Genomic DNA, 19,315 nt, shown 5'->3' on the forward strand with positions numbered 1-19,315 from the left:
CGAGCTTGATTCAACTGTGCCCTCTGCCTCTTGCAGTGAGCAAACAAAAGCTTTGTGAGGGGAGGGACACGGTACCGTCAGATTTCACTATAAAGGCTAATACTGACACCCAGAGGTCATTAGATAAGTAGGATATACGTTCTCCAATATGGTGGGACAAACAAACTCATTCCAGTGAGGCTCTTGCATAAAATCAAGATTTTAAATTCATAATTTTATTGAAGGTTTTCATGTTCATACAATATGAGCAGAATGTCTTCAGATGAACCATAGGAAGAGCTTATTTGTTGTAGATGTTAAAATTACGTGCAGTTAGTGGACTTGCAAAATGTCTGCTATAATGCTTATTTGTTCGTGCGCCATGTTCCACGTAACAACAAAAAGCCAATACTTTTCAGCACCATAGACAGAGACCAAATTCAGGCGTTCTACCATAATGAGAGAACTCTTAACTCATCCACATTAATCACACAAACTAAGGATTCACCAAAAACGTATTTGTATTTCAGGATTTAAAGGAATATTCACACAATATAACAACCAGAGTTTAACGTGGACTACAATCAGATGAAAGGAGATTAACTATTCCAGAGATGATTGGTATTTATTGGGGCTTGAAAATAACCAACAATTGGTGAAGGTAGTGTGGAAAAAGTAGATGTAACTTCACAAAATGCATTAAAGTTAATTCATTTGATACATAGATTTGTAAAATGACATATCTTGCTCTTGAAAGCGAACTATTTCTCTGATTATTGTTTTTCTAAATGAAGTCAGAATAAATGTTTCAAATAAAAGCATTTAACTTAACAAAAGGTTTGAGATTGTTTTAAACTGTTTTGTAGTGTTCTGTGGATTGTATGCCTTTGGAGTGATATGAGAAAAACATGCCATTCAACACAAAGCGGTACCACAGCACTCAGTGTGTGCAAAATATAATATTATTTCAAGCTCTTACCTCTCCAGATATCCCTCTCCTGTCAGGCAGCATTAGTGTATTGGCATGGCTTCCTGGGACTATAGTAGATCCTATACTCATCCTGGGTCCAACTAACATGTAGCGTTTGTCTCCAGATCTGTACTGGATGCTGTGACACAGTGTCCCATCATAATTAGGCTCTGGTAGATATTTAGAAGTGAAGTCTGTGGACTTTGAGCACTGCATTGAAATCAGCACGATGATACTGACGAGAAAAAGAGCTGAAACTGAGCCCACAGTTATCATCAGGTAAAAAGTCACGTTACTGTCCTCATCTGCTTTTGTTGAACTTTTCACATCAGAAGCTGCAAAAGCTTCTTTGGGCTCCACAACTTTGACAATGACAGTAGCTGTTGCTGAGAGTGACACGTTCCCATTGTCTTTGACCAGTATGAGCAGCTTGTGCTCAGCCTCGTCTGTCTCTGTGAATGAGCGAAGTGTTCTGATCTGTCCTGTATAGCGGTCCAAACCAAAGAGACTGTGGTCAGTAACTTGCTGCAGTGAAAACAGTAACCAGCCGTTATATCCTATATCAGCGTCATAGGCTCTGACTTTAGTCACCAAGTGTCCTGCGTTCACATTGCGGGGAATCTCCTCCACACCTTCAGCAGAACCGTTGGAGCTGACTGGATACAGGATGACTGGAGCGTTGTCGTTCTGATCCAGAATGAACACGTTCACTGTGACGTTGCTGCTCAGTGACGGAGTTCCAGAATCTGACGCTACAACGTGGAACTTGAACGTTTTCACAGTTTCAAAGTCGAAACTTTTCAGCGCTGATATTTGTCCATTATCTGAGTTAATACTTAAAAATGCAGCGTTTTTAACTTGACTACCTTCCCCTCTCACAATATTATAAGTTAAAGCCGCGTTTTCATTCAAGTCTTTATCCGAAGCTGTCACGGAAAATATAATATTTCCTGGCACGTTATTTTCCACCAGGTAAAGTTCGATTGGACTCTGCAGAAACTGAGGGTTGTTATCATTCACGTCTGATACGTCAATACTCAGAGTTTTGAATGTAGACAGGGGAGGCTGCCCACAGTCTGTCGCTGTGAGTTCAATGTCATAATGTGACACTAATTCTCGATCCAAACGATTTTTCAAAACTAACGAGTACATGTTATCTTGAAATGACGGTTTTAACTCGAATGGCACATTATCTGAAAGACTACATATGACTTTCCCGTTTAAACCAGCGTCTCTGTCAGTAATGCTAATGAGAGAAACCACCGTCCCGGGTTTCGAGTCTTCAGACACCATCTGTGACAGCGACGTCACCTCTATCTCAGGTTTGTTGTCATTTTCGTCCAGAACTTTGATTATCACTCTGCAATCAGTGCTCATTGGAGGTTGTCCTTTGTCAGTGGCATGGACGTCTAACTTAAAAACCTCATTCTTCTCAAAGTCAATTTCCCCCTTTACTCGAATTTCACCAGTGTCTTTTTCTAGAATAAACATATCATATATTTTCGGGTCAAGTTCGCCGCCAAAAACATATTCAATATCTCCATTTGCACTTTCATCCAGATCAGTTGCGGTTACTGTAATTACACTTGTTTCAGCTTTGACATTTTCAGGTAGTGTTACTGAATACACCTCTTGGCTAAATATAGGATGATTATCATTTGAATCTAAGACCATGACTGTGACATTAAGAGTCCCTGATCTCGGTGGATTTCCACCATCAACCGCTGTCAGTATCAATTTGTGCTCATTGTGCTTTTCCCGATCTAGAGACTTTTGTAAAACTAGAAATGGTGTCTTGTCCTCTCCTCTCTCTCTTATGCTAAAATATTCGTTATGGTTCAATTTATAAACACGTACTGTATTCGTGCCAACATCGGGATCACGAGCGGTTGGTAACTGGAAGCGTTTACCGGGAACAGTAGACTCAAAAATTTCGAATATTTTTTCTTCCTCCTGAAAACTAGGTGAGTGATCATTTACATCAACGATTTCCACTGCCACATAATGTATTTCCATAGGATTCTCAGCGACCATTTTCAGGTTTACTACACACGGCGAAGCGCTTTTACAGAGCTCCTCTCGGTCGATGCTTTTACGCACATACAACACGCCATTGTTCTGATGTACTTCAAACTGAGAATCTTCTGTTCCGGAGACGATACGAAAGCGTCTTTCGTCCAATGAAGTGATGTCGAGTCCTAGATCCTTTGCAACGTTTCCAACAATAGATCCCACCTTCACTTCCTCTGGAACAGAATATTTGATCTGAGCCGAAACCCGCATCACGCAGCTCAGCATCACAGAAAAACGGAAGGCCACCCACCAGGCGTATGTTCCTCGTCTTTGTCCCATCGCCTCAGCTCAGATTACTGTTGTTATTGTTACATCCACTCAAAGGTACTTCTGAAGGAGGAACTTGTCTAAGACATAAAGTACGCTGAGGAACCGTCTCCCATATTTTCAGCCTTACTCTGTGCGTAACGACATCAGTCGTTTGTGTGGAAGGTTTACAGCGTTCTGTCTGTCGATCAGAACAAAACCTCGCTGGAAGGGGCAGGGCCAACTCCATAACGCAACAATGTATGCTGATATGATACTGACACCTCGTGGACAGAGCACAATATGACCCATTTCTAACCCGGCACATAAACGAAGATATTAGTGTGTTTCCACAGTCCAAGATGACAAGATTGAAACTGTGGTATGATAGAGGTATTGTCAATTACATCATGGACACAATGTCCACCACACTACATCCTAATAGCCATTGTACAACATGCAATTTGTCCAGGAATTCCTGGGAAAGTTTGAGCAGATGCGTCCGGATTTATATTAACACACTAGAGTGGTGTGTAAGAAAACACATTGAGAACTCAATCTCCTTAAATACAAGCCACAAATCTGCTCGTTAAAATCCATAGATGAAGTACACGAAGCATTAAAACATTCTTCCTTAAAAATTCTCCACTTTGACATAGCGTGACTCAGTGTCAGCACCATGGACAGCGCTGGAAAGTGCTTAGTTTTAAAGCTGTTGATTCAAAATACATATTCGAAGTGAAACTTAAATACCAAATCACCCGTTTACTATTTACACCACAAATACAATTCAGCACATTTAAACACCGTGTCATTGCAGTAGCCAGCACATTTTAATTTTCTAAGAGAGAAATAATGAACATTGAGAACACGCATTAATTAAAACAGCATTGAACAGAATTGTTTTAAATGAATATATAGGTAATCTTATCTACCATGATGAAATCTTCTTTACGAACTCAGTGTCAAGTCTTTGTGGGTTAATAAACTATACATTAATTCGAAATAAAAACATAAGCTTACCTCTCCAGTTGCAGACCTCCTGTCAGGGAGCATTAGTGTATTGGCATGGCTTCCTGGGACTATAGTAGATCCTATACTCATCCTGGGTCCAACTAACATGTAGCGTTTGTCTCCAGATCTGTACTGGATGCTGTGACACAGTGTCCCATCATAATTAGGCTCTGGTAGATATTTAGAAGTGAAGTCTGTGGACTTTGAGCACTGCATTGAAATCAGCACGATGATACTGACGAGAAAAAGAGCTGAAACTGAGCCCACAGTTATCATCAGGTAAAAAGTCACATTATTGTCCTCATCTGCTTTTGTTGAACTTTTAACATCCGATGCAGCAAAAGCTTCTTTGGGCTCCACAACTTTGACAATGACAGTAGCTGTTGCTGAGAGTGACACGTTCCCATTGTCTTTGACCAGTATGAGCAGTTTGTGCTCAGCCTCGTCTGTCTCTGTGAATGAGCGAAGTGTTCTGATCTGTCCTGTATAGCGGTCCAAACCAAAGAGACTGTGGTCAGTAACGTCCTGCAGTGAAAACAGTAACCAGCCGTTATATCCTATATCAGCGTCATAGGCTCTGACTTTAGTCACCAAGTGTCCTGCGTTCACATTGCGGGGAATCTCCTCCACACCTTCAGCAGAACCGTTGGAGCTGACTGGATACAGGATGACTGGAGCGTTGTCGTTCTGATCCAGAACGAACACGTTCACTGTGACGTTGCTGCTCAGTGACGGAGTTCCAGAATCTGACGCAACAACGTGGAACTTGAACGTTTTCACAGTTTCAAAGTCGAAACTTTTCAGCGCTGATATTTGACCATTATCTGAGTTAATACTTAAAAATGCAGCATTTTTAACTTGACTACCTTCCCCTCTTACAATATTATAAGTTAAAGCCGCGTTTTCATTCAAGTCTTTATCCGAAGCTGTCACGGAAAATATAATATTTCCTGGCACGTTATTTTCCACCAGGTAAAGTTCGATTGGATTCTGCAGAAACTGAGGGTTGTTATCATTCACGTCTGATACGTCAATACTCAGAGTTTTGAATGTAGACAGGGGAGGCTGCCCACAGTCTGTCGCTGTGAGTTCAATGTCATAATGTGACACTAATTCTCGATCCAAACGATTTTTTAAAACTAACGAGTACATGTTATCTTGAAATGACGGTTTTAACTCGAATGGCACATTATCTGAAAGACTACATATGACTTTCCCGTTTAAACCAGCGTCTCTGTCAGTAATGCTAATGAGAGAAACCACCGTCCCGGGTTTCGAGTCTTCAGACACCATCTGTGACAGCGACGTCACCTCTATCTCAGGTTTGTTGTCATTTTCGTCCAGAACTTTGATTATCACTCTGCAATCAGTGCTCATTGGAGGTTGTCCTTTGTCAGTGGCATGGACGTCTAACTTAAAAACCTCAATCTTCTCAAAGTCAATTTCACCTTTTACTCTGATTTCACCAGTGTCTTTATCTAAGACAAACATGTCATATATTTTCGGGTCAAGTTCGCCGCCAAAAAAATATTCTATATCTCCATTTGCACCTTCATCCAGATCAGTTGCGGTTACTGTAATTACACTTGTTTCAGCTTTGACATTTTCAGGTAGTGTTACTGAATACACCTCTTGGCTAAATATAGGATGATTATCATTTGAATCTAAGACTATGACTGTGACATTAAGAGTCCCTGATCTCGGAGGATTTCCACCATCAACCGCTGTCAGTATCAGTTTGTGCTCATTATGTTTTTCTCGATCTAGAGACTTTTGTAAAACTAAGAACGGTATCTTGTCCTCTCCTCTCTCTCTTATTTGTATGCTAAAATATTCGTTATGGTTCAATTTATAAACACGTACTGTATTCGTGCCAACATCGGGATCACGAGCAGTTGGTAACTGGAAGCGTTTACCGGGAAGAGTAGACTCAGAAATTTCTAATATTTTTTCTTCCTCCTGAAAACTAGGTGAATGATCATTTACATCAACGATTTCCACTGCCACATAATGTATTTCCATAGGATTCTCAGCGACCATTTTCAGGTTTACTACACACGGCGAAGCGCTTTTACAGAGCTCCTCTCGGTCGATGCTTTTACGCACATACAACACGCCATTGTTCTGATGTACTTCAAACTGAGAATCTTCTGTTCCGGAGACAATACGAAAGCGTCTTTCGTCCAATGAAGTGATGTCGAGTCCTAGATCCTTTGCGACGTTTCCAACAATAGATCCCACCTTCACTTCCTCTGGAACAGAATATTTGATCTGAGCTGAAACCCGCATCACGCAGCTCAGCATCACAGAAAAACGGAAGGCCACCCACCAGGCGTATATTCCTCGTCTTTGTCCCATCGCCTCAGCTCAGACTACTGTAGTTATTGTTACATCCACTCAAAGGTACTTCTGAAGGAGGAATTCATCTAAGACATAAAGTACGCTGAGGAACCGTCTCCCATATTTCCAGCCTCACTCTGTGCGTAACGGCATCAGTCGTTTGTGTGGAAGGTTTACAGCGTTCTGTCTGTCGATCAGAACAAAACCTCGCTGGAAGGGGCAGGGCCAACTCCATAACGCAACAATGTATGCTGATATGATACTGACACCTCGTGGATAGAGCACAATATGACCCATTTCTAACCCGGCACATAAACGAAGATATTACTGTGTTTCCACAGTCCAAGATGACAAGATTGAAACTGTGGTATGATAGACGTATTGTCAATTACATCATGGACACAATGTCCACCACACTACATCCTAATAGCCATTGTACAACATGCAATTTGTCCAGGAATTCCTGGGAAAGTTTGAGCAGATGCGTCCGGATTTATATACACACACAAGAGTGGTGTGTAAGAAAACACATTGAGAACTCAATCTCCTCAAATACAAGCCACAAATCTGCTCGTTAAAATCCATAGATGAAATACACAAAGCATTAAAACATTCTTCCTTAAAAATCCTCCACTTTGACATAGCGTGACTCAGTGTCAGCACCATGGACAGCGCTGTAAAGTGCTTAGTTTTAAAGCTGCTAATTCAAAATACATATTCGAACTCAAAATTAAATACTAAATCACCTGTTTACCATTTACACCACAAATAAAACTCAGCACATTTAAACACCGTGTCATTGTAGTAGCCAGCACATTTAAATTTTCTAAGAGAGAAATAATGAACATTGAGAACACGCATTAATTAAAACAGCATGGAACAGAATTGTTTTCAATGATTATAGAGGTAATCTTATCTATTACAATGAAATCTTCTTTACGAACACAGAGTCAATTCTTTGTGGGTTAATAAACTATATATTAATTCGAAATCAAAACATTTCTTACCTCTCCAGTTGCACACCTCCTGTCAGGCAGCATTAGTGTATTGGCATGGCTTCCTGGGACTATAGTAGATCCTATACTCATCCTGGGTCCAACTAACATGTAGCGTTTGTCTCCAGATCTGTACTGGATGCTGTGACACAGTGTCCCATCATAATTAGGCTCTGGTAGATATTTAGAAGTGAAGTCTGTGGACTTTGAGCACTGCATTGAAATCAGCACGATGATACTGACGAGAAAAAGAGCTGAAACTGAGCCCACAGTTATCATCAGGTAAAAAGTCACATTACTGTCCTCATCTGCTTTTGTTGAACTTTTAACATCAGAAGCTGCAAAAGCTTCTTTGGGCTCCACAACTTTGACAATGACAGTAGCTGTTGCTGAGAGTGACACGTTCCCATTGTCTTTGACCAGTATGAGCAGCTTGTGCTCAGCCTCATCTGTCTCTGTGAATGAGCGAAGTGTTCTGATCTGTCCTGTATAGCGGTCCAAGCCAAAGAGACTGTGGTCAGTAACTTGCTGCAGTGAAAACAGTAACCAGCCGTTATATCCTATATCAGCGTCATAGGCTCTGACTTTAGTCACCAAGTGTCCTGCGTTCACATTGCGGGGAATCTCCTCCACACCTTCAGCAGAACCGTTGGAGCTGACTGGATACAGGATGACTGGAGCGTTGTCGTTCTGATCCAGAATGAACACGTTCACTGTGACGTTGCTGCTCAGTGACGGAGTTCCAGAATCTGACGCTACAACGTGGAACTTGAACGTTTTCACAGATTCAAAGTCGAAACTTTTCAGCGCTGATATTTGACCATTATCTGAGTTTATACTTAAAAATGCAGCATTTTTAACTTGACTACCTTCCCCTCTTACAATATTATAAGTTAAAGCCGCGTTTTCATTCAAGTCTTTATCCGAAGCTGTCACAGAAAATATAATATTTCCTGGCACGTTATTTTCCACCAGGTAAAGTTCGATTGGATTCTGCAGAAACTGAGGGTTGTTATCATTCACGTCTGATACGTCAATACTCAGAGTTTTTAATGTAGACAGGGGAGGCTGCCCACAGTCTGTCGCTGTGAGTTCAATGTCATAATGTGACACTAATTCTCGATCCAAACCATTTTTCAAAACTAACGAGTACATGTTATCTTGAAATGACGGTTTTAACTCGAATGGCACATTATCTGAAAGTTTACATATGACTTTCCCGTTTAAACCAGCGTCTCTGTCAGTAATACTAATGAGAGAAACCACCGTCCCGGGTTTAGAGTCTTCAGACACCATATTTGACAGCGACGTCACCTCTATCTCAGGTTTGTTGTCATTTTCGTCCAGAACTTTGATTATCACTCTGCAATCAGTGCTCATTGGAGGTTGTCCTTTGTCAGTGGCATGGACATTTAACTTAAAAACCTCATTCTTCTCAAAGTCAATTTCTCCCTTTACTCGAATTTCACCAGTGTCTTTATCTAAGACAAACATGTTATATATTTTCCGGTCAATTTTACCACCAAACACATATTCAATATCTCCATTTGCACTTTCATCCAGATCAGTTGCGGTTACTGTAATTACACTTGTTTCAGCTTTGACATTTTCAGGTACTGTTACTGAATACACCTCTTGGCTAAATATCGGATGATTATCGTTTGAATCTAAGACTATGACTGTGACATTAAGAGTCCCTGATCTCGGAGGATTTCCACCATCAACCGCTGTCAGTATCAGTTTGTGTTCATTATGTTTCTCTCGATCTAGAGACTTTTGTAAAACTAAGAATGGTATCTTGTCATCTCCTGTCTCTCGAATCTGTGTGCTAAAATATTCATTGTGGTTTAATTTATAAACACGTACTGTATTGATGCCAACATCTGGGTCGTGCGCTGTTGGTAATTGGAAGCGTTTACCGGGAAGAGTAGACTCAGCCATTTCTAATACATGTTCTTCCTCCTGAAAACTTGGTGAATGGTCGTTTACATCAACGATTTCCACTGCCACATAATGTATTTCCATAGGATTCTCAGCGACCATTTTCAGGTTGACTACGCACGGCGAAGCGCTTTCACAGAGCTCCTCTCGGTCGATGCTTTTACGCACATACAACACGCCATTGTTCTGATGTACTTCAAACTGAGAATCTTCTGTTCCGGAGACGATACGAAAGCGTCTTTCGTCCAATGAAGTGATGTCGAGTCCTAGATCCTTTGCAACATTTCCAACAATAGATCCCACCTTCACTTCCTCTGGAACAGAATATTTGATCTGAGCTGAAACCCGCATCACGCAGCTCAGCATCACAGAAAAACGGAAGGCCACCCACCAGGCGTATATTCCTCGTCTTTGTCCCATCGCCTCAGCTCAGATTACTGTAGTTATTTTTGTATCCACTCAAAGGTACTTCTGAAGGAGGAATTCGTCTAAGACATAAAGTACGCTGAGGAACCGTCTCCCATATTTTCAGCCTCACTCTGTGCGTAACGGCATCAGTCGTTTGTGTGGAAGGTTTACAGCGTTCTGTCTGTCGATCAGAACAAAACCTCGCTGGAAGGGGCAGGGCCAACTCCATAACGCAATAATGTATGCTGATATGATACTGACACCTCGTGGACAAAGCACAATATGACCCATTTCTAACCCGGCACATAAACGAAAATATTAGTGTGTTTCCATAGTCCAAGATGACAAGATTGAAACTGTGGTATGATAGACGTATTGTCAATTACATCATGGACACAATGTCCACCACACTACATCCTAATAGCCATTGTACAACATCCAATTTGTCCAGGAATCTCTGGGAAAGTTTGAGAAGATTCGACCAGATTTATTTTAACACAAGAGTGTGGTGTGTAAGAAAACACAGTGAGTAGTAAATCTCTTAAAATACAAGCCAAAGATTTGCTCTTTGAAATCCATAGATGAAGTACACGAAGCATTAAAACTTCTCCACTTTGACATAGCGTGACTCAGTGTCAGCACCATGGACAGCGCGGTGAAATGCTTATTTTTAAAGCTATTGGTTCAAAATACAGTACATATTCGAACTGAAACTCAAATACCAAATCACCTGTTTACTATTTACACCACAAATACGATTCAGCACATTTAAACATCGTGTCATTGTAGTAGCCAGCACATTTTAATTTTCTAAGAGAGAAATAATGAACATTGAGAACACGCATTAATTAAAACAGCATGGAACAGAATTGTTTTAAATGATTATAGAGGTAATCTTTTCTATTACGATGAAATCTTCTTTACGAACTCAGAGTCAATTCTTTGTGGGTTAATAAACTATGCATTAATTCGAAATCAAAACATAAGCTTACCTCTCCAGATATCCCTCTCCTGTCAGGCAGCATTAGTGTATTGGCATGGCTTCCTGGAACTATAGTAGATCCTATACTCATCCTGGGTCCAACTAACATGTAGCGTTTGTCTCCAGATCGGTACTGGATGCTGTGACACAGTGTCCCATCATAATTAGGCTCTGGTAGATATTTTGAAGTGAAGTCTGTGGACTTTGAGCACTGCATTGAAATCAGCACGATGATACTGACGAGAAAAAGAGCTGAAACTGAGCCCACAGTTATCATCAGGTAAAAAGTCACATTACTGTCCTCATCTGCTTTTGTTGAACTTTTCACATCAGAAGCTGCAAAAGCTTCTTTGGGCTCCACAACTTTGACGATGACAGTAGCTGTTGCTGAGAGTGACACGTTCCCATTGTCTTTGACCAGTATGAGCAGTTTGTGCTCAGCCTCGTCTGTCTCTGTGAATGAGCGAAGTGTTCTGATCTGTCCTGTATAGCGGTCCAAAGCAAAGAGACTGTGGTCAGTAACTTGCTGCAGTGAAAACAGTAACCAGCCGTTATATCCTATATCAGCGTCATAGGCTCTGACTTTAGTCACCAAGTGTCCTGCGTTCACATTGCGGGGAATCTCCTCCACACCTTCAGCAGAACCGTTGGAGCTGACTGGATACAGGATGACTGGAGCGTTGTCGTTCTGATCCAGAATGAACACGTTCACTGTGACGTTGCTGCTCAGTGACGGAGTTCCAGAATCTGACGCAACAACATGGAACTTGAACTTTTTCAGTTTTTCAAAGTCGAAACTTTTCAGCGTTGATATTTGTCCGTTTTCCGAGTTTACATTCAGGAACGATGTCTTATCGCCCTGCAGCCCATCACCTCTCACAATGTGGTATGTTATTGCTGCGTTTTCATTTAGATCATTATCAGCTGCAGTCACAGAAAATATTGATGCTCCCGGGGTATTGTTTTCTACCAAATAAAGTTCATATGGATTCTGACTAAAAACTGGTTTGTTATCATTTACATCTGACACCTGAACACGTAAAGTTTTTTCAGAGGAAAGTGGAGGTTCACCACAGTCTGTAGCTGTTATTGTGATGTCATAATCGGACACAGTTTCTCGGTCCAAGCGACCTTTTGTGACAAGAGAGTACATGTTTTCCTCAATGGATGGCGTCAAATCGAAGGGAACATTATTTGAGATTTTACAAATAACTTTTCCATTAACACCCGAGTCTCTATCCGTAACACTAATAAGGGAGATAACGGTGCCAGGCTTTGAATCCTCGGGGACAACGTTGGACAGTGATGTCACTTCAATATCTGGCTGATTATCGTTCACGTCTTTAATTTTTATCACGACTCTGCTTTCAGCCGTCCAGGGTGGCTGACCTTTATCTGAAGCCTGCAAGTCTAGTCTGTAAATTTCCGTGTCCTCAAAGTCCACTTTTCCTTTCACTCGAATCTCACCACTGACGCTGTCTAATTCAAATGTATCTTGCACTTTCTTCTTTTGTGTTTTTCCAAACGTGTATTCAATCGCGCTATTCAGACCTTCATCTAAATCCGTAGCGTTCAGTTGTAGTACAAGAGTTCCTATCGGCGCATTTTCATCTAATGACACGCTATACGTGTCTTTGCTGAACACAGGGCGATTATCATTTACATCTAGTACAGTGATTGTTAAATTAAGACTCCCAGATTTGGCCGGACTGCCCCCATCAGTAGCCGTTAATGTTAAATTATGCTCTGCCTTTTGCTCCCTGTCCAAAGGCTTTTTCAGAACTAAAAACGGGATCTTGTCCCCCTCGCTGTCTCTCACATCTGTCTCAAAAAATTCATTTTGGTTCAGTTTATATAATCGCACTGACTGCGTACCGACGTCAGGGTCTCTAGCGGCATGGATTTGGAAACGAGTACCTGGGGGAGTGTGCTCTGCTATTTCCAGTCGCTGCTCGCTTTCCGGAAACGTTGGTGAATGGTCATTAACATCTGTTATTTCCACACTAACATAATGTATTTCCAGTGGGCTCTCGACAACAATTTTGAGGTTTATCGAACAAACCTTTATTCCATCGCAGATTTCCTCGCGGTCCATAATTTCCCCTACATACAACACTCCATTGTTCTGATTCAACTGAAACAGAGCGTGATTTGGACCCGAAACGAGGCGAAACCTCCTGTCTGTCAAAGTGCTGGTGTCAAGCCCCAAATCCTTAGCGACATTTCCAACAGTTGATCCAACTTGTACTTCTTCTGGAACTGAGTATCTAAGCTGAGCCAAAATCCCCTCCTCAAAGCACAGCAACAAAATCCACCAGCAGTTCACTCGGCGCCTTTGTCCTCGATATCCCATTGTGAAGCAAAGACTGCGGCTTTATTTGCGGTAAATACAACGATCCAGTTGTTCATCGAATCAGTTAAATAAAATAAATTACAGCATTCTCATATAGAGGCATTCACACACACAATATATAAATCGCTTTTCACGCGTAATGCAAAACCTACGATGTGCACTCCGCAAGCATACCCTTCATCTGAGATGATCTGGAGATGGGCAGGGCCAGTGCAGAATGAGCAACACAACCATTACCGAGGCCACACTGACATCATCTGGCCACTGGGCTTCACTACGATACGAAACCAAGTGTATTACTTCACTTCTTACTTCCTTCAATAGATGCTGCCAATAGATGGGGAAAGTGATGGTCTTAAATGTGCTCCAAAGTCTCAATTAATGAAGATTAAGTAATGTATTCGAGGCAGACTAGAAGTGGAGACACAGTCACTCTGCTCCACACCTCCATTTTGTTCGATACACTAAAGGAATTCGCCTTGATTCAGTCTAGTCACGTGACTTGACATACGGGTACTATACGAAGGAAACACAGCTCGAGTGATTATAGGTCAATCTGCCAGTCGTTGTGTTGCCAATAAGGATAAATAATTAGGTAAAGTCTTGATGGAAACACATGGGGATTTCCTTCAGCACCACGGACAGCGCTATTTCTCACCCACAGAAAGAGCAAAGGAAAAAAAAGAAGGAAAACATGGAGCTGCTTCTACATATGAACAACAGCTCAACATAGCGTGTCAAAGCATATGAGGTCATATAAGTAACAAAATATATTTACCTCTCCAGATGTCCCTCTCCTGTCAGGCAGCATTAGTGTATTGGCATGGCTTCCTGGGACTATAGTAGATCCGATACTCATCCTGGGTCCAACTAACATGTAGCGTTTGTCTCCAGATCTGTACTGGATGCTGTGACACAGTGTCCCATCATAATTAGGCTCTGGTAGATATTTTGAAGTGAAGTCTGTGGACTTTGAGCACTGCATTGAAATCAGCACGATGATACTGACGAGAAAAAGAGCTGAAACTGAGCCCACAGTTATCATCAGGTAAAAAGTCACATTAGTGTCCTCATCTGCTTTTGTTGAACTTTTCACATCAGAAGCTGCAAAAGCTTCTTTGGGCTCCACAACTTTGACGATGACAGTAGCTGTTGCTGAGAGTGACACGTTCCCATTGTCTTTGACCAGTATGAGCAGTTTGTGCTCAGCCTCGTCTGTCTCTGTGAATGAGCGAAGTGTTCTGATCTGTCCTGTATAGCGGTCCAAACCAAAGAGACTGTGGTCAGTAACTTGCTGCAGTGAAAACAGTAACCAGCCGTTATATCCTATATCAGCGTCATAGGCTCTGACTTTAGTCACCAAGTGTCCAGCGTTCACATTGCGGGGAATCTCCTCCACACCTTCAGCAGAACCGTTCGAGCTGACTGGATACAGGATGACTGGAGCGTTGTCGTTCTGATCCAGAATGAACACGTTCACTGTGACGTTGCTGCTCAGTGACGGAGTTCCAGAATCTGACGCAACAACGTGGAACTTGAACGTTTTCACAGTTTCAAAGTCGAAACTTTTCAGCGCTAAAATCGTGCCATTGGCTTCGTTTATATTTAAAAAGGAGGTTACAGTGGGACCTGGACTCTTCCGGTCGAGTGAATATGTGACTGCTGCATTTTCACCTCCATCGGCATCAGTGGCACGCACTGAAAAAATTGACATTCCAGCCTTGTTATTTTCAGGCACATAAAAAGTGTATGGAGTCTCAGTGAACAAAGGTCTGTTATCATTGACGTCTAGCACCTCCACCTGTATCACCTTGGTAGATGACAGTGCGGGGCTCCCTAAATCTTTAGCTGTTATCTTGATCTCATACATGTGCATTGTTTCCTTATCCAGGTAGTCCCTGGTGATCAAAGAGTATGACTGTCCGTCGGGGGATGGCTTTAAGTCAAAAGGCAAATGTCCAGGCACACTGCACACGACCTGTCCATTCACACCCGAGTCCAAGTCCGTCACACCCATCAACGCCACCACCGTGCCAAGAGGTGCGTCCTCTGGAATGCGACTGGAGAGGGACGTGATCTCTATCTCGGGATGGTTATCATTCACGTCTTCCACTCTAACCACCACGTTGCAGTGTGTGGACAGAGACACGGCCCCTTTGTCCGCAGCCAGCACCTTAATCTCGTAGACCTGCTTCTCTTCGTAATCGAGGCCTCCTTTCACTGTTAGTCTGCCAGTTCTACGATCCAAATCAAACGGCTCAGAAGACAGGCCTCTGAGTTTACCCCTCAGAGAATACTCTATCTCACCGTTTATACCCTCATCCGAGTCTGTTGCATTCACTGTCAGAAGGAATGTCCCTGCAGGTGCGTTTTCCTTTATTGTCACGGTGTATTTCTGTTTATGACACACGGGTGAGTTATCATTAATGTCTGACACAATAACGGTGATATTAATTGCGCCAGATTTCGATGGTTTCCCTCCATCTGACGCTGTTAATTGTAACCAGTGTTGAGTTGTGTGTTCTCTATCCAGAGGTCGTTGTAAAATCAGGAATGGCACTTTTCCATCCTCCCCAGATTCCTCTGTTTCCAGTCGAAAATACTGGTTGTTGCTCAGCTTATATGACTGTAAGGAATTCAAACCAACATCCAAGTCGTGGGCTCCTTCCATTTGAAATCGAGATCCCACGACGGCGGACTCCAGTACCTCCAATGTGTAGTTTTCTTCGGGGAATTTCGGCGAGTTGTCGTTTACATCGATTATTTCAACTATAACTTGATGCATCTCGAGGGGATTTTCGACCACCGCTTTCAGATTTGCGACGCACGGAGAGGTTTTTGCGCACAGCTCCTCTCTGTCCACTCGCTGGTTTACCAACAAAACCCCATCTCTCGCATTTACCTTAAACAGATCCTGCTTTGTTCCTGACACGACACGGAGGTTCCTTTCCACCAGTCGCCCAAGATCTAATCCAAGGTCTTTGGCCACGTTTCCCACTGGCGTCCCTAATTTCACTTCTTCCTGGATGGAATACCGGATTTGAGCAGAGATTCCATCCAGTTGAATCACAACCAGCAGCGCCAGACAAAAGAAAATCCACACATCCAGTCGCTGTCCTTTGCTGTCCGATGTCGCCATTGTTTGATTTGATCGCTGGTCTTAAATCCGTCAACAAAACTCGTATGGGATTTTCAGATTCCTTTTATGGAGATTAAACAACAAAGGTCCGCGGGAACCATCGTTTCCAGCAGAAGGATGAAGGCTGTTTAGCCCGTTCTCTCACCCGGTCTCTTTGCACATGTAAAAAAAAAAAAGATGCGCCTCTCCCACAGACGCAACCACTGTGAATATATGTAGTGTAACAGCACCACCCATTGTCACTGCTGCGATGCTGTTAGTCTAGCCCGTGAGATTTTGTTGGATAAAATATTCCACACATGCTCTAAGATGCTCTAAAACGAGGTTATTATGACAATATATCTTAATATTTTAACATTTAGGTGTGTATTGAAGTCTGGCTCTTACAAGCCGATACTGAAAAGTAATAATAATATCAATATCTTAAACCTGAGGGATGGGTTTATCTTTCCAAAAAGTTTATAAGGTTAAGTGATAAGTTATTTAATTCTTTATCCCATTGTTTTATGATGTCTGTTCCCCACTTATAGATAGTTGCCATTACCAACAGTGTTCCTAAAACTGTTAATATTTATGTATAGTATAATATAATATAATATAATAATAATAATGTAAATGTAAATGTGTGTTTTATTTTTTTCTACAGATATATCAGATTGTAGCCTAATAACAACTTAGTGTGTCGTGTGTCGAGAGGAAACAATATGAAGTTGGATTTACAGGAGCATTTTTATTCTTTAACCCGCAGCAAGAAGAAGGATGTGGGTCTGTAGAGTGATGCAGTTTGGCAATAATTATGAAAAGGTACATCCATACACAAATTCATATGTATTCATTAATAATTCACCTATATATAAATTGGTTTTATATATAGGGTAAACCATGTGTGTTGAATTTGGTGCTTTCTCTGGAAAAGTTTCATTGTTTAGTGACTCCAGCTGACAGGCTGTGCTATGAGCAAAAGACTGTGCCATTATGGTAATGATCAGCAGTGGTGAGTCATTAAATGAACGTGTGTCAACTGAATTCAGACACTTAAGATGAAGCTTTACCTCTTTATTGTGTTGGTGCTAAAGAAGCTGCTGCGATTCACAATCTATTTGCTGAAACTCTATGTGGTCTGTTCAGCACACTCCCACAACCTTACTCCCTATTGCAGAGGTGAACAGTGACATCTCCTGGACTAAACCTGCAAGTGCTGCTCACATGAGCCCCACTCATATTGCAGCTCTGCATTGGTCACAAGTCGTTGTGCCTTGTTCGCCTCGCAGCAGCCTTTCCGCACTGCAGCAGTGCATGTGAACATCCAGATGAAAACCATGAGAGAAAAAAATACATGATGACTCTAATAACGGCAGCCAGGAAACAAGCTGCCCCACATTACAACCCAGAGTGTGCGCACACCTCCCACCTGCTTCTGCTACGTATTGGTTCTGGATGTAGGCCAAATGTATACTGCGCGTGCGCGTGCATGTGCGCTGCCGCATTCCGCATCACCTCCGCCTAATTTCTGCCTCTCCAGCAATGATACCAACTTGTTTTAAAAATCAAACCACCTTTTTTCCCCACTTATCAGCCCTTATTAAGCAAAGTAAGCGTTATTATTTAGCAGGGAAGGCTCATATGATGTCTGCAAGCTGCGGGTACTGCACTGTGTAGTGGAGGAGGGGGGTCCAGGGGTGTGGCTGGCTCCACAGCACACTGTGCCCCAGCGAAAAGACATCACGTCACCATGGCAACGCAGCTCCATTAGGCAGGTCACTGTCCATGGTGCTGAAATCGAGCGCACACCCAGAGAGGAAGCAGAGGGGGGAGGGATGCTGCAGACAAAGAAAGTCAGCCGTATCGACACAGTCTGAATGTTTCAATTCTGTAAAATACATAATAAACATGTTACCCTTGGTCTTTATATCCCTTCCCAATATTTTATTTACAACACAATATTTGTATTTCTCAGACAAAATAATTGCACACATAATATTTCTAAAATCGAAATTGTTTCATCAGCATTACAAAAGAGATGCTTTGCAAGAGCAATCCGAAAAATACACTTACAAATAAAATACAGCATTACAGCATGTGTTGGGCAACTACTGCCAGCTGGTGGTTGTTGCAGTGTTTTGCTCCACATTGTTGTGTGTGTCAGACCAGCACTGCAGACAACAGGCAGTGTGACTGAGTCGGGTGGTGCTGAGAAAGGAAATTAAAAAATGTTTCTTGCCTCAGTTTGTTCCAAACAAACATAATATTATCAAAACCAGACGCCACAACAAAGCTTTTAGTCTAGATTTGTTTAAAAGACACCACACATTCAGACAGCAAACACTCAATTGCTAAAAATATGATGCTAAAATGTGGGGATAAAGTGGATATTGAATTAAAATAATTCATTCTGTGGGGCTGAATTTCAATCTCTCCTGCACATGCACACATGACCTCATCTCTCTGGGGAGATGAGGTCATGCATGCACACACACAAAGAGGCAGACAGAGGAGCAGACACACTCATTAGAATCACTGTTTGTAAAACAGTGTTTACACGATCACGCTGTTTGTTGCACTGTTCGTGTTTACACAAAACCAAACCTAATGATGAGTTTTGAATTATATTCTATTAAAATGCATCTTCATAGTTTTAACTATACACCACACATGTTTTTTTAGTTGTGTCATAATGTGCTGACTGATCACAAATGACAATCCAGAGGGGACATGTGGCTGGAGCTTGTTTCCACTGCCATCATGACAGAGCACTTTCTCAAAAGCCTGCCTTTGGAATTGTCCCTCTTGTTTTAACTCACACGTGCTGTTCTTGAACAACTTGAAAAAGAATAATGCTTAGATTAGAAGAAAAAACATTTTTGAAAGCAATGAA

The 19,315-nt window shown here is 41.9% G+C and overlaps 4 protein-coding genes across 4 annotated transcripts; all 4 read right to left on the bottom strand.

Annotated features, from left to right (window-relative positions):
* Positions 1–946: 946 nt before the first annotated feature.
* LOC117769825 (protocadherin alpha-8-like) lies at positions 947–3,301 on the bottom strand. Its single transcript, XM_034598970.1, has one exon. It carries the CDS (start codon positions 3,299–3,301, stop codon positions 947–949), a length of 2,355 nt encoding a protein of 784 aa, XP_034454861.1.
* Positions 3,302–4,219: 918 nt separating this feature from the next.
* LOC117769826 (protocadherin alpha-8-like) lies at positions 4,220–6,797 on the bottom strand. Its single transcript, XM_034598971.1, has one exon. The coding sequence runs from the start codon at positions 6,638–6,640 to the stop codon at positions 4,220–4,222; it is 2,421 nt and encodes an 806-aa protein (XP_034454862.1). The 5' UTR covers positions 6,641–6,797.
* Positions 6,798–7,602: 805 nt separating this feature from the next.
* On the bottom strand, positions 7,603–10,143 carry LOC117769827 (protocadherin alpha-8-like). Its single transcript, XM_034598972.1, has one exon. The coding sequence runs from the start codon at positions 9,976–9,978 to the stop codon at positions 7,603–7,605; it is 2,376 nt and encodes a 791-aa protein (XP_034454863.1). The 5' UTR covers positions 9,979–10,143.
* Positions 10,144–10,958: 815 nt separating this feature from the next.
* On the bottom strand, positions 10,959–16,584 carry LOC117769040 (protocadherin alpha-3-like). Its single transcript, XM_034597621.1, has 2 exons — positions 14,080–16,584; positions 10,959–11,050 (listed from the first exon to the last, which is right to left on the bottom strand). Exons 1-2 carry the CDS (start codon positions 16,438–16,440, stop codon positions 11,036–11,038), a joined length of 2,376 nt encoding a protein of 791 aa, XP_034453512.1. The 5' UTR covers positions 16,441–16,584; the 3' UTR covers positions 10,959–11,035.
* Between the last annotated feature and the right edge of the window lie 2,731 nt (positions 16,585–19,315).

This window comes from Hippoglossus hippoglossus, chromosome 10 (assembly GCF_009819705.1).
Source record: "Hippoglossus hippoglossus isolate fHipHip1 chromosome 10, fHipHip1.pri, whole genome shotgun sequence".
Taxonomy (NCBI): Eukaryota; Metazoa; Chordata; class Actinopteri; order Pleuronectiformes; family Pleuronectidae; genus Hippoglossus; species Hippoglossus hippoglossus.